General features: G+C 54.9%; 1 protein-coding gene and 1 non-coding gene across 3 annotated transcripts in view; one reads left to right on the plus strand and one right to left on the minus strand.

Moving 5' to 3' along the window:
- Positions 1 to 14,599, plus strand: part of RYR1 (ryanodine receptor 1) — a 117,724-nt gene extending 103,125 nt beyond the window's left edge. For both annotated transcript variants that reach the window (XM_007471074.1, XM_007471073.1), the window contains 16 exons: positions 740 to 1,552; positions 2,224 to 2,276; positions 2,868 to 3,024; positions 4,042 to 4,128; positions 5,285 to 5,536; positions 6,404 to 6,534; positions 8,520 to 8,562; positions 9,704 to 9,834; positions 9,936 to 9,996; positions 10,381 to 10,527; positions 11,037 to 11,171; positions 13,159 to 13,315; positions 13,735 to 13,799; positions 13,890 to 13,990; positions 14,170 to 14,221; positions 14,369 to 14,599. In XM_007471074.1, coding sequence (XP_007471136.1) covers positions 740 to 1,552; positions 2,224 to 2,276; positions 2,868 to 3,024; positions 4,042 to 4,128; positions 5,285 to 5,536; positions 6,404 to 6,534; positions 8,520 to 8,562; positions 9,704 to 9,834; positions 9,936 to 9,996; positions 10,381 to 10,527; positions 11,037 to 11,171; positions 13,159 to 13,315; positions 13,735 to 13,799; positions 13,890 to 13,990; positions 14,170 to 14,221; positions 14,369 to 14,464 — 2,481 coding nt within the window. In that variant the 3' untranslated portion in view covers positions 14,465 to 14,599. The remainder of the gene's footprint in view (positions 1 to 739; positions 1,553 to 2,223; positions 2,277 to 2,867; positions 3,025 to 4,041; positions 4,129 to 5,284; positions 5,537 to 6,403; positions 6,535 to 8,519; positions 8,563 to 9,703; positions 9,835 to 9,935; positions 9,997 to 10,380; positions 10,528 to 11,036; positions 11,172 to 13,158; positions 13,316 to 13,734; positions 13,800 to 13,889; positions 13,991 to 14,169; positions 14,222 to 14,368) is intronic.
- Positions 11,783 to 11,855, minus strand: TRNAE-CUC (transfer RNA glutamic acid (anticodon CUC)). Its single transcript has one exon. It is a non-coding gene; the product is annotated as a tRNA-Glu (tRNA).
- Positions 14,600 to 14,662: the final 63 nt, after the last annotated feature.

Genomic DNA, 14,662 nt, shown 5'->3' on the forward strand with positions numbered 1-14,662 from the left:
AGTGTTATTCCTCCAAACACCCACTTCCTCCTGCTCACTCCTTCCCATTCCCACGTTCTCCTACCGGTCCGGAGTCCATGTCTGCCTGCGTGGCCCTCTAGCGCTCATGCAGCAGTACCACAACAGCAAGCACTATATGGTGTTTGGTAGGTGCCAGGCACTGTTCTAATCACTCAGCATCTATAAACTCATTTAATCCTCACGCCAGCCCTTTTATGCATGGGTCCTACTATTATTCCCCGATTTACATAAGGGGAAACCGAAGCCCAGAGAGTTGAGTCTAACTCAGTGGCAGAATCAGCATTCGAACCCAGGCAGGCTGGCTGCAGAACCTTTGCCCTCAACCACTACGCTCAGTCTGTCGAAACCAAGAACATCGATCCTGGAACCAGCTTGCTGGGAATTCGAATTCTACACCTGCCACCTCTCAGCTGCATCACCCCGGACACGTGACTTTCTGGGCTTCCATTTCCTCATCTGTAAAATGGGGATATCGGCCCCTACTTCTAGGATGGTTTGTGCGGATTTAATGAGATACCATACATAAAATGCTGGATACAGGGCCTAGCCTTGCTGCGGTTCTTACAAGTGCACCTACAGCGAGCACTACATAGGTTCGCTTTCAAAAATAAAAAAGACGATGCTTAGAACAGCGGCGAACGCGCGTGGCTGCCACCGCTGTTGTCCCAAGTCCCCGCTGACGGCGCCCCCATTACGTCCCCTCCGCCCCGCGCTGCAGGTGAAGGAGTCGAAGCGTCAGTTCATCTTCGACGTGGTGAACGAGGGCGGCGAGTCAGAGAAGATGGAGCTCTTCGTGAGCTTCTGCGAGGACACCATCTTCGAGATGCAGATCGCCGCGCAGATCTCGGAGACCGAGGGCGGGCCGGGGGAGGACGACGACGAGGGCGCGGGCGCGGCGGAGGCGGGCGCCGAGGGCGCAGAGGAGGGCGCGGCGGGGCCCGAGGGCGCGGCGGGGACGGCGGCGGCGGGCGCGACTGCGCGGCTGGCGGCGGCGGCGGGTCGGGCCCTGCGGGGCCTCAGCTACCGCAGCCTGCGGCGGCGCGTGCGGCGGCTGCGGCGGCTGACGGCGCGCGAGGCCGCGACGGCCGTGGCCGCGCTGCTCTGGGGGGCGCTGGCGCGCGCGGGGGCGCTGGCCGCGGGGGCGGCGGCGGGCGCGCTGCGCCTGCTCTGGGGCTCGCTCTTCGGCGGCGGCCTGGTGGAGGGCGCCAAGAAGGTGACGATGACCGAGCTCCTGGCGGGCATGCCCGACCCCACGGGTGACGAGGTGCACGGCGAGCAGCCGGCCGGGCCCGGAGGCGACGTGGACGGCGAGGGTGCGGGCGAAGGCGCGGGCGACTCCGCGGAGGGCGCGGGCGACGAGGAGGCGGCGGCGCAGGAGGCCGGCCCAGGAGGCCCCGACGGGACTGTGGCCGTGGCCGAGGATGGTCCCTTCCGTCCCGAAGGGGCCGGCGGCCTCGGGGACATGGGTGACACGACGCCGGCGGAGCCGCCCACGCCCGAGGGCTCCCCCATCATCAAGAGGAAGCTGGGGGTGAGAGCGCGGGCTGGGGCTTCAGGGTTTTGGAGAGATAGGGGTAGGAGGCAGGGTGAGAGAGGGAAGGAGAGAGGGCCTGAGAGATACGCAGAGACAAAGAGAGACACACTGAGAGATGGACGCAGAGATGGAGACCTGGAGGAAGCCTCCCGGTGCAGAGGGTAGTGATTCTGAGAGAGACAGAAAAACATGTCTGGAGCCAGAAAGAGCAAGAGACCCAGGGACCAAATTAGAGGAGAAGCAGGACCAAGAACTAGAAAGACCCCAGATAGGGTCAGAGACACTGGGAAAGACCCTCAGAGATCCAGGCGCTTGTGGGGAGTTAAGCAGTCCACGTGACAGAGGCCCCTAAAGCATCCTCAGGCCCTCAGTGCAATAAGTGCCATGGGGGTGCGGTTGTCAAGGTGATGGAAGGCCATGAGGGGAGGTGAGCTCCACTTGGAGCCAGCCTGACTCTGCACAGTGCTTTAGCCAAGGCACTCCGCCTCTCTGAGCCTCAGTTTCCCCTCTGTAAAATGAGAATCATAATCCCTCTTCTGGGGGGTGAGGCGGGGAGTAAAACTTAGATTGCCCAGGAGAAACGGCCAGAAAGGGACACAGAGAGGAATAGGCAGGTCTGAGAGGCGCTTGCGGTGCAGGCTCAGCCCTGGTACTTGCCCTGCCGCCAGGTGGATGGAGAGGAAGAGGAGGTGCCTCCAGAGCCGGAGCCTGAGAAAGCCGAGTGAGTGGCCTTGGGTCCAAGGGGGCCCAGCCCCTATCACTGCCTCCCTCCTGGACTAGAAGCCTCCTGAGGTCAGGGCCTGAGGATGTCCTGGTCACTCTGGGACCTCAGCATCACCCATCCCAGGCCCAGGCCCAGAGGAGGGCCTCTGTGAAAGGCAGTAGAGAAATAAAGGCTTACCTGCAAGCCTTTCTACCAGCCATTCCCTCCGCCTGTAACACCTTCCCCTGCGCTTCGTCTCAGCCTTCCTCCTCCTTCCCGTCTTGGCTCACATGGCTCCTTCTCTGGGAAGCCGACCTTGACATGCCCCCTAAGTTGAAGAGATGTCTCCTCTGGGCTCCCATAAGCCCTTGAGCTACCCTCGTCCCAGCCCTGACCACTCCGGGCTGCCACTGTCTGGTGACGGCTCTGTACCCCACTGGACTGGAGCCCCATGGGGACAGGGCTGGAAGTTGTCTCACCACTGTGTCCCCAGCACCATCTAGACCTGGACCAGGCATGGGATGGGCCCCAGCGCATGACTTTGAATGAATGAATGAATGAATGCATTTCCCAGGCACCTGCTCACTCTCTGTGTGTCCTGCCCTGCAGTGCTGAGAATGGGGAGAAGAAAGAAGTCCCCGAACCCCCAGCAGAGCCCCCCAAGAAGACAGCTCCTCCTCCTCCTCCCCCTCCAAAGAAGGAGGGGGCTGGAGGCGGGGACCTGGAATTCTGGGGAGAACTGGAAGTACAGAGGGTGAAGTTCTTGGTGAGGACCCAGCAACGGCACCCTGAAGCCTCCTCTCCCAGAAAACATTCACACCACCTCTCCCCCAACCCTGTCCTTGAGCCCACCTGGGCCAGGCTCATCTCTGTGGGGAAGTCGATATGGGCAGAGAGCAGAGACGTCCCCAGACAGAGCAGGACCTGGGCACAGGGCAGCACTTTCAGGTGGTCCCCACTTGGCTCCTCGGCCTCTCCCTGCTAACAATCCTTATTCCAGCCTCCCCGCTTTTGCGCACCTGGGGCCACCGGCCTCAGCTTCCCACCCCCATCCTCTATCCAGAGCTAAATCCAACTGAGGCCATGGCTCTGTTCCTCCCACCGTGGCCTATTTCTTGGCTCTCAGCCTTCAGGAAGGAGCTGCCACACCAGCCCCAGCTCCTCTGGTGGGGGGAGAATTCATCTCCTCATCCAGGCCCAGAAGAAGGGAGGTCGGGGCCCATGGCTCCATCTGTCCTGTCTCCTCTCCAGGCCAGCCTGGCATGAGGGGCTGAGGGAAACATGTTGGACAGAGGGTGGTTTAGTGAGGATTTGGGGAAAGCATGGGGGATGGAGAGAAAGAGGGAGGGAGAGGTGGAAGTAGATGTCTTCTGCCTGGGATAAAGCAGACACGGTACCCTCACCCGGAAGCAGGCATGGCAGAGTGGTTGGGAGTGTGGACTCCGTAGCTGGACCGCCTGGCTTCAAAGCCCAGGTCTGCCACTTCTTGGCTACGTAAGCTTGGACAAGACAGCTCACCACCCTGGGCCTCCATTTCCTCATCCAGAAAGTGGGCACATCAGCAGTACCTACTTCATAGGGTTGTGGTGAGAATTAAACAGCTTCACGTATATAAAGCTCTTAGCCCAGGCCTTGGTATACAATAAGCACTCAATAAATGGGAGCTTGTGGGACCAGATATTAAGGGCCCCAGTGCTTGGGTTGTGGGTGAATGTTGGGATAAATTCTCCTGGGAAGCGAGTGGACCATGAGCTCTGTCTTTTTCTTTCTCTCCTCATCTTAGAACTACCTGTCCCGGAACTTTTACACTCTGCGATTCCTTGCCCTCTTCTTGGCATTTGCCATCAACTTCATCCTGCTGTTTTACAAGGTGCTGATCAAGAGGGGCTGGGAGGATCAGGCACTTACCTGAGCTGTGGGGCGGCAGGCTCAGCCCCTAACGGGTTCCCAGGGCCCTTGCAGTTCACCAGGGACAAGGTGTTGGGCTCAGGGTCCCCAGGAAGGTTCAGGCTGAACACCTGGAGCTTAAGACCCCTGTGGTGGTGAGTATGTGTGTCTGGGTCCATCTGGAACAGATGCCTGAGTGCCCTGTGGGAGTTAGTGCAGGGAATCAGTCCTGGGTTCCACGCTCAGCTCTGCCACTGGCCGGCCCTGTGCCCCTGGGCGCAGGCCTTCCCCTCTCTGCAACACCCGCTGATTCGGTTACATCTCTTTGTTCTCACATAAGCTAAAGAGAAATTTGTGGGGAGGAGGAAATGGGCAGCTCATGGGAGAGAAGGAGAGGGCTACGAAGCAGGCCTCCCAGAGGACAAAGGGACCCTCGTGGTCTTGCGTGAGATCTAGATAACAGGACAGAGGGGCAGTCTAGCAGAATGGTCAGAGCATGGCTTCTGTAGGATCAGAGTCTGGCTCCACCACTCACTGGCTGCATGATGTTAGGCAAAGTTCTTAACCTTTCTGTGCCTTAATTTCCTCATCTGTAATATGGGATAATAGCAGAGCCTACCTCTTAGAGCTGTGGGAATTAAAAGAGGATTAACATGAGGAATTCCCTGGCGGTCCAGTGGTTAGGACTCCACGCTTTCACTGCTGAAGGTGCGGGTTCAGTCCCTGATCAGGGAACTAAGGTCCTGCAAGATGTGTGAGGCCCAGCCAAAAAAAAATAAAAAAGAGGACTGATGTATGTAAAGCACTCAGAATAGTACCTGACAAAAAAAGGTGCTGTATAAATAAATGACAGCTACTACTAATTTTAGTATTAGTGTTAATATTAGTGTTAAAAGTAGTCTCTTTAGGGCTCCACTATCAAGACGAATCAACTCTGTTTTCAGTCCTCCTGTCACTCAGTTCCATAGTCAGATTCCCAGGACAGAATCTGATTTGCTAGCTAGGGTCCTGGGCCCACCCCTTGATCTTGATGGACAGTCCTGCAGAGACTGTATCTGACGAGGGCCCAGTTCTGGGTGTGGCAGACCAGGTACCAGGACAGCGGGTCCCCACCCTGTCTGACCTCTGTCCCCCTTTAGGTCTCAGACTCTCCGCCGGGGGAGGATGATATGGAGAGTTCAGCAGCTGGGGACCTGTCAGGAGCAGGGTCAGGTGGAGGCTCTGGCTGGGGCTCGGGGGCCGGAGAGGAAGCAGAGGGCGACGAGGATGAGAACATGGTGTACTATTTCCTGGAGGAGAGCACGGGCTACATGGAACCTACGTTGCGTTGCTTGAGCCTTCTGCATACGCTGGTGGCCTTTCTCTGCATCATTGGCTACAACTGTCTCAAGGTGGGTCATGACCGCAGCCTTGGGGCTGGGGCGTGTGTGTGTGTGTGTGTGTGTGTGTGTGTGTGTGTGTGTGTGTGGTGTTTGGAGGGGATGTGTGCCGGGGCACTGGCTGAGAGGACCTGGGGCAGGGGCTGGGGCATCTAACACAGTGATTGGGACAGAGGGGCGTCTAGGGTTGGGATAAGGCTGGGGGACAGGATTGGGGTCTTTAGCAAGGGTGATATTCAAACTGGGAGCTGATACAGGTTGCAGCTGAGGAGATGGGTCCTGTGACGATGTTAATTTCTGGATCAAGAAGCAAAATTTGTCATTCGGGAATATTTATTTTCTACATGTTGGTCAGTTGGTGAAGTAATATCTGCGAGGGTCTGTGGGCCTCAGACATAACATGGGTGCCAACAGGGGGATGTGGATTCTGACATCAACTATACCTGAAGCTTGTGATGCCCTGTAAGGTGTATTACGAAAACTTCAGTATGGGTTCCATGAGAACTGACTGTTCAGCAAATCTTGATACTTTACAATTGGACGAACAGAGCTCTTTTGGCTTAGAACTTTTACAAGTGCTGTCCCCTCTGCCTGGAATGCTCTGCCCCACTTCCACCTCCTTTCACCTGCCTCTTTTATTCCTCCTCCTTCCCTTGGGAGGCCCCAGGCTGCAGCAGGTGCCCGTTCTGGGCTCGCCCGGGTTTTTTCCTCATCCCTCATCCCTCAAACCCTCTGACCGCGTTTCCCCACTACTACCCTGATCACTCTGGGAAAGCTCCTCTGATGTGGGGTCTCACAAAGGCTCCAGCAAGATGTCCTAGCTCCTGCCGAGGCTGTGGTCTCCTGACACCCACCCCTTTGCCTCCCTGCATGATCTAGGTGCCCCTGGTGATCTTTAAGCGGGAGAAGGAACTGGCCCGGAAGCTGGAGTTTGACGGCCTCTACATCACGGAGCAGCCTGAAGACGACGACGTGAAGGGGCAGTGGGACCGGCTGGTGCTCAACACTCCGTAAGGGCCCAGCCCCAGCCTCGTGGTGGGTTGGGGAAGCAGAGCTGGCTTTCCACTCCAGTCCCAGCCCAGGCCTCAAAAGGCCGGAGTTCCAGTCACTGCCCGTCCTGACTCATTCTCCCCAAACCTTTGTCTTCCTCTTAGTAATACAGACAAATTTCCCCTGCATTAAAGTACCTCTGGGGGTGCTGCTGACACATGGGGATTCCTGGGCCCCATCCCTGGGGATTCTGGTTCAGTGAGTCTGAGGTGGCACCCAGGAACCTGCATTTTAAACTCTGTCCCCACGCAGGATTCTCACCAGGTGCCATGAGTGGGAAATATATGAAATCACTTGGTTTTTAAACTGAGCCCAGAGAGGAAATGAGGGTTGTGAGGGCAACGTGGTGGGACTCTGGACCCCCAAAGTACACTCCCAGCCCATTCCATTTTCCCCCAGGTTAAGTCCCATCTTATTTGTTCATACAGCGGGGCTGCATCCTTAGAGGGAGGCATGTCTAGAGTAAGAACACCAGGTCAGGTTGGAACCCTGGGTTGGCCACACTCTAGCTGGGAATTCTTGGTCCAGTCACTTGGCCTCTCTGTGCCTCAGTTTCCTTATCTGTAAAGTTGGGGTTATATAATAGCACCGACCTCACAAGGACCTTGTGACAATGAAATGAGTTAGTGTGGTTTCTGGGGCACTGTAAGCTCTAGGTAAGGGTTGGAAGTCATTTTCTTTTTTCTTTTAATGAAGACACTTTTTTTTTTTTTTTTTTGGCATCAGGTTTTAGTTGCGGCATGCAGAATCTTTGTTGAGGCACACATGCAGGATCTTTTGTTTCCGAGAGCAGGCTTTTCCTTGTGGCGCTCGGGCTCCAGGGCGCTCGGGCTCAGTAGTTTGTGGCATGCAGGCTCTCTCGTTGAGGCGCGCGAGTTCAGTAGCTGTGGCGTGCGGGCTTAGTTGCCCCGTGGCATGTGGGATCTTCCCGGACCAGGGATAGAACCCACGTCCCCTGCATTGGAAGGTGTTTTCTTTACCACAGAACCACCAGGGAAGTCCCGGAAGTTATTTTCTTATGGGGTCCTGCCTAGTGAAGTGTTGCAAGGAGAGAGAGAAGCCATACCAAGGACATCCTGTACTCTCATTGTCACTGTCAAAGACACATTTACCTTACACACATTCAAGTACACATGCTTAAGAGAGAGAGAGAGACACCTATTGAAAATGGTGTCTGTCCAAGACCTTGACTTCTAAATACCATTTCCCGTGACAAGGAACCAGACTCCTCGGAGAAGTGGCAGATTTTTCAGGGCTGGGTCGGGAAAGTGTAAGATGAGCCTGGATTATCTTGTTATGTCAGAAAGCAAGGGTGTGCTCACTGAAAAATGGTGACATGCTGAAAGGACCCTGCTGCCAGCTTAGAAGGGGCTCCCCGTGGACAAATCAAGGACAGTTTGAGCGTTGATAAGGATAGGAAGTGCCACAAATTGAAACACACATCAAATAGGCCTAAATCCATGGATTCATAATAAATCTCCACTTTACCCCCGACCCCCTCCCCAGCAAACCTCATTGGCCCACCTTTGCAGGATGTTGGGACATCAACTCATCAATTAGAAAACTGGTAAATAAAGGGCCAGAATCATCAAACAAAATTAAACAGTGTGAGGAAGCACCCCGGAACTGGAGCAGGGCCAGGCTGCTGGTCCCGACTCCTCCCCACCTGAGTGCAGTTCTGGGGTCTCTGCACATCCCAGCTCCGAATGCGAGCCGCCTGCCTCACCTGGGCTCCACCAACAACAGCAGCGGGGGAGGGCGGGGTAAGAGTTGACCTTGGGCAAAAGTCACCTGGCCTGGGATCTTTAGAGCCTGACCCTGAGTGAGATGTGACCCCCCTGTCTCCTGTGAGAAAAGCACTGGAATTCCAACCCCCCGCCCCGGCCTGGATGGTGGCTCCTGTTCCCTCCTACCCTGATGTCTTGTGGCTTCTTTCTCTTGGCAGGTCTTTCCCCAGCAACTACTGGGACAAATTTGTCAAGCGGAAGGTGAGAGGACGTGGATGGGGCGGTGGAAGGGCCTCCCGGGCTGGGTTCCTTGCTGCCACCAGGCCATCCAAACCCCGTCAAGCACTTGCTTCATGTGTGACCTTGGGCAAGAGGCTTTGACTGTCTGAGGAGCACCTCAGATTGCCAGTCTGGAAGTGAGCATGACAGTCACCCCTCCCGCTCTGTAATGAGATGATACGTGTAACAAGCACAGCATAGTGCCTGGCGCAGAGTAAATACTCTGAATATTAGTTCTGAGGGAGGAAGTAAGGCATCCTATTCTCAGCACACAGACTCTGGTGCTAGATTGTCTGCTTTTCTATTCCTAGTGGGGTCAACCTTTCTGTGCCTCAGTTTCCCTCATATTCAAAGTGAAGTAATGAGGGCCGACCCCACCAGGTTGTTGTAAAGGTTATATGACCTACTACATGAGCAGTATCTGGCACATAGGAAAACATTCAGTTACAATCAGTCAGTCACTCAACAAATGTTTCTTGAGCACCTACTGTGCGCCAGGACCTGTTTTAGGGACCTGGAATCCAAGCAGTAAACACATTTGGACCCTCAAGTTGGAAAGACAGAGGAGGAACACATTTATAGCATTCAGGTGGTGATAAGCCCCGCGGAGGGGTGGGGAGTGCGGGGGTGTTGGCCCAGACAGGTTGCTCTTTCGTGCAGGGTGATCAGGAGGTGAGGGAGTGAGGCAGGTGGGAATCTGGGGGAAGGGTGTCCTGGGCAGGGGGAACGGCCAGTGCAAAGGTCCTGGGGGAGGAATGTGCCTGGTATATTTGAGGAGCTGTGAGGAGGCAAGTGTGGCTGGAGCAGAGTGAGTGAGGGGGTGAGTGGGAGGAGATGAATTCATAGATGACGGGGCGGGGACGCCAGTTATAGAGGATTCCTTGCCTACCTGCCTAATAATAATAAATTATCCCAATTAATTTGGCTACTGAGTAAACTGGACCTTTATCACTTGGGGACCTTCCCCCGGAGGGTCTGAAGAAAGCTCTGGCCCTTCTCCCCAGAAAAATGCACCCCAATCTCTCACACAAAGTTCAGAGTGTCCCCAGACACCCCCAACCATGCAGGCTATGACCTTCCCCACTCTAGTTGTGTCTGCACGGCCTTATGCTCCCCTGCGTAGGTCTTGGACAAGCACGGGGACATTTTTGGGAGGGAGCGGATCGCCGAGCTCCTGGGCATGGATCTGGCCACGCTGGAGATCACAGCCCACAATGAGCGCAAGCCTGAACCGCCACCGGGGCTGCTCACCTGGTGAGCCAGGGGTGACCCTGCACAGGCCTGGGACAGGCAGGGGAGGTGGCCAGGGTCTGACCCTCCAGCGTCTGGCCACCCCTCTTCCCTCCCCCCTACAGGCTCATGTCCATCGATATCAAGTACCAGATCTGGAAGTTTGGGGTCATCTTCACAGACAATGTGAGGAGGGCCCTGTAGGGGGGAGGGGCCTGCAGGGGAAGGGCCCGAGGGCGTCGGGTGCCCCACCCCCAGGTATCCCTGACCAGGGGCTGACTCCTGAGCCCTGTGCACCTCTGACCCGCCCAAGGCTCCTTACCACCCAGAACACTCTTGAATTCCCAGACTATGTCCTTCTGCGGAGGGTTCCCCAACTCCCTGCAGAATGGCTTCCCACCCAGAGTGCTCCGTTGTTTTAGAGTTGTTCCTGATCCTTCAAATAATCCCTAGCCAGAGATGGCCCCCTGACCCCCCGAGCATGCCCAACGCTCTCAACTGCTCCCAGGCGCCCAGAGCACTCCTTGACCCTCATGAGCGCACGCTGACCCCGGCGCCGTGTGCCCACAGTCTTTCCTGTATCTGGGCTGGTACATGGTGATGTCCCTCCTGGGTCACTACAACAACTTCTTCTTTGCCGCCCACCTCCTGGACATCGCCATGGGGGTCAAGACGCTGCGCACCATCCTCTCCTCTGTCACCCACAATGGGAAACAGGTGTGGAGGGGACCTGTCTGAGGGGGGTGAGCCTGGAGGGACGAGCTTGGCAGTCCGAGGAGGGGTGGAGGGTGAGGGTTGGGCAGGTAGGGTGAGGAGGGGGCAAGGCTGGGCGGGCTGAGCCGGGGTGGGTGTGGGTGGTGAGACCCCAGGGGGAAGGCCACCTGGGCCGAACTGGGGCAAGGATAGAGAAGTCTGGGGACTTCCCTGGTGGTCCAGCGGTTAAGGCTCTGCGCTCCCAGCGCAGGGGGCCTGAGTTTGATCCCTGGTCAGGGGACTAGATCCCACATGCCGCAACTAAAGATCACACGTGCTGCAACTAAAGATCACACGTGCCGCAACTAAAGATCACACGTGCCGCAACTAAAGATCACACGTGCCGCAACTAAGATCCAGTGCAGCCAAATAAATAAATGAATATTTTTTAAAAAAAAAAAGGATAGAGAAGGCTGGGCATGGGGGAGGGGCGAGCCCAGAGTGGAGCTGACCGGCCCATTGCCTCTCCCCAGCTGGTGATGACCGTGGGCCTCCTGGCGGTGGTGGTCTACCTGTACACCGTGGTGGCCTTCAACTTCTTCCGCAAGTTCTACAACAAGAGTGAGGATGAGGACGAGCCTGATATGAAGTGTGACGACATGATGACGGTAAGCCCCTCCCCCCAACGCCCTTGGAACAAGTTACTGACCATCCCTGACCCTTAGTTTTCCCATCTGTAAAGGGGGTTAGTAATAGAACCTACCTGTAGACTTACTGTGAGGGTTCAGTGAGCTGACACTTGTGAGGTACTTAGAACAATGCTCAATAAATGGTAGCCACTGTTGTAATCGTATTTGAGTTTTTCAAGCTATCCTTATTGGAAGGGTGCTCAGGCACGGTGCCTGACCTACAAGCCATGTGATTTGGGGTTGGCTGCTCAACCTCTCCATGCTCTGGTGTCCTCACCTGTGAAATGGGTGTATGATAACAGTGCCTACATCCTCGGGTTGCTTTTAGTACTCAGTGATGCTCCCTGATCATCTAAGATTTAAAAGTCTTAGAATAGTGCCTGTCAGGTATTAAGGATTCCATAGATGTGAGCTACTATCATCATTATAATGAAAAGTGTCACCCAAAGCATGCTATCCGTGTTTTTATTTCCTCTTCTATTCTAGTAGTGGTGGTCATAACCCAAACTGAGTTTTTTTTTTTTTTCCTAAACTCCATCTTTTTTTTTGTTTGTTTTTTTGGCCTTACCGCACGGCTTGTAGGATCTTAGTTCCCTGACCAGGGATTGAACCTGGGCCCTTGGCAGTGAGAGTGCAGAGTCCTAACCACTGGACCGCCAGGGAATTCCACTAGACTCCATCCTCATTTTTATTATACTCCAACTGAACCTTAGCCTTTCCTCCACTTGTGAATTTTTTAAAATTTTTATTTAGTTAGTTAAAAAAGTTTGTTTGGCCGCACTGTGCGGCTTGTGAGATCTTAGTTCTTCGACCAGGGATCGAACCTACACCCTCGGCAGTGAAACCGCAGAGTCCTAACCACTGGACAGCTAGGGAATTCCCCCCAAATTAAGTTTAACCTACTATAGGCATGGGCCACAGTGGAAAGAATCATCCCAGGGCTTTATCTCAGAGATGGCCTGTAATCTGGCACTGTGCTCGCAGGATCCACTCAGCCTGACATTTGAGGCCCCACCAGACCTGGTCTTGTCACTCAGCCTTGTTCCCATCAGTCACTGGTCTTAGCTCTTACCCAAGAGAACTGGGTTCTCTCACTTCCCAGGGACACAGAACAGTGTAAAGTCTTTCCCAAGTGCCAGGCAGACCACGTCCCTCCCTCTGCTCACAACCTTCTTGTGGTTTCCCGATGCCTTCACCATGGCTTACAAAGCCAGGGAAAAACCAGCCTGGCCTGAGTCTAACCAGAGTCCTTCTTGCTTTTTGCTTTCTGGCTGCCTGGTCCTCCTTCAGTTCCCCTAAGATCATGTGTTTCCTCCCAACCCAAGCCCTTTGCATCTGACATTCTCTCTTCCTCCCTTCCCCGGCCCTATGTACACACACCCCTTCACTTGATGCTTCACCTTCAACTTAAATGCTGCCTCCTACAGGAAGCCCTCCATGACCATTGGCTGGACCTCATTTATCTCCCTGCTCTTGCCCACAGGAACTCTATTTTCCAGCTTCACTGAACCTCTTTCAGTTCCTCACAAGAGCAAGATGCATTCTTTCCTCCCCAAATGGTGATGAAGCACATGTGGTTTTCTCTGCCTGGAACTCTCTCTCCCACCTAACATTTTCTTCACGTTCCAGCTCACACATGTCCCCTCTTCTAGGAAGCCTTGCCCAATCACCGCAGGCTGGGTCGGGCTTTCAAAGCTTCAACGCTTCCTGTGCTTCCCCCATCTCACCCCTGATTACACTGTGCTTTCACTGTCCTGGCCCTGAGCCCTCCCTATCACAACCCTGATCATTTCTGGGCTGTCACTGTCTGATGCCAGGTTTGTGAGCCCTGTGAGAGGAAGGTTCAGGGCTGTCTCAGTCATTGCCATGTGTGCCCTGCTGCAGCTAGCCCAGGGCCCTGTAGGTACTCGGTGAATGTCGAATGATTGAATGCATGACTAATGTGCTTCTCACCCTGCCCCCGCAGTGTTACCTGTTTCACATGTATGTGGGTGTCCGAGCTGGTGGGGGCATTGGGGACGAGATTGAGGACCCAGCAGGCGATGAATACGAGCTGTACCGGGTGGTCTTCGACATCACCTTCTTCTTCTTTGTCATCGTCATCCTGTTGGCCATCATCCAGGGTCAGTGCTCCTCGGGGTTGTGGGAGTGGGGGGCTCTGTGCCCAGAGGCAGACTAGCTCATTTAAGAGTGCAGGCCCAGGATCACATCAGCCTGGATTCATATCCTGGCTCTGCCTCTCCCTACTGTGAGACTTTGGGCAAGTCACCACTCTGAGCCTCAGTTTCTCCATCTGTAAAATGAGGGGTTTTAATTATACTAGCCTCATCGGGTTGTTGTGAGAATTCAATGAATTCATAGGTGGTAAATGTCTGGCTCATGATAAGTGCTCAATAAATGCTAGGTATTATTATTTTTAGGAAGCAGGGTGTGATTAGGGGGATGAGGGTGGCAGGCAGGACTCAAGAGGTAGGTAGCCAGAAGAGGAGGGAGTCTGAACTGGGCCAGAGGTTGGGCACTGACTTGCGCCCTGCCACCCCAGGTCTGATCATTGACGCTTTTGGTGAGCTCCGAGACCAACAAGAGCAAGTGAAGGAAGATATGGAGGTAGGCCATATCTGGGGGGCGAGCCAGAGGGATCATGGGACCCTGGGGGGTTGAATGGGCCTTGACTCTGATGTCTCCTGCCACGCACAGACCAAGTGCTTCATCTGTGGTATCGGCAGCGATTACTTTGATTCAACACCGCATGGGTTCGAGACTCACACACTAGAGGAGCACAACCTGGCCAATTATATGTGAGTGTGGGCCCACTGGCCAATCAGGAGGGTGGGGGCGTGGCCGCCGACAGCCAGGCCGAGATACTGGCCAGTTAGGGGAGGGGGTGTGGTGTCCATGTGGGTGGATTCCCAGCCAGCCAATCAGGAGCAAGTAAGGGTGATTGCGAGACCTGTCTACCGCTGCCTCCCATCCCCAGGTTTTTCCTGATGTATCTGATAAACAAGGACGAGACCGAACACACGGGTCAGGTAAGGGTGTGTTAATGGGACGACAATGGGCAGAGACATGGTGAATTTTAATATAAGGTCAATCAGCAGGTGACAGTAAAAAGCTCATATCAATATGAAGCATTTGAAGATGTGACCAACCAACCCTTCCCCATCCCCCACCCCTAGGAGTCTTACGTCTGGAAGATGTACCAAGAGAGATGTTGGGATTTCTTCCCGGCTGGCGATTGTTTCCGCAAGCAGTATGAGGACCAGCTTAGCTGAGACACCCCCAGCTGGCCCTTCACCCCCACCTCGAAGGTCCTTATTCTCACAGCAAGCCCCTTAGCCCCCAAATCCCTCCCCGCAAGGCGGCTGGGGGAGGGTGACCATGTACTGGCAAAATAAAGTCTGTGCTACACCCCTGACCTCATTGTGCTGGATTGTTGACATTTGGGGGGTAGGTGGGCATACAGGAATTCT

This window comes from Lipotes vexillifer, unplaced genomic scaffold, assembly GCF_000442215.2.
Source record: "Lipotes vexillifer unplaced genomic scaffold, Lipotes_vexillifer_v1.1 scaffold182, whole genome shotgun sequence".
NCBI classification, from domain to species: domain Eukaryota; kingdom Metazoa; phylum Chordata; class Mammalia; order Artiodactyla; family Lipotidae; genus Lipotes; species Lipotes vexillifer.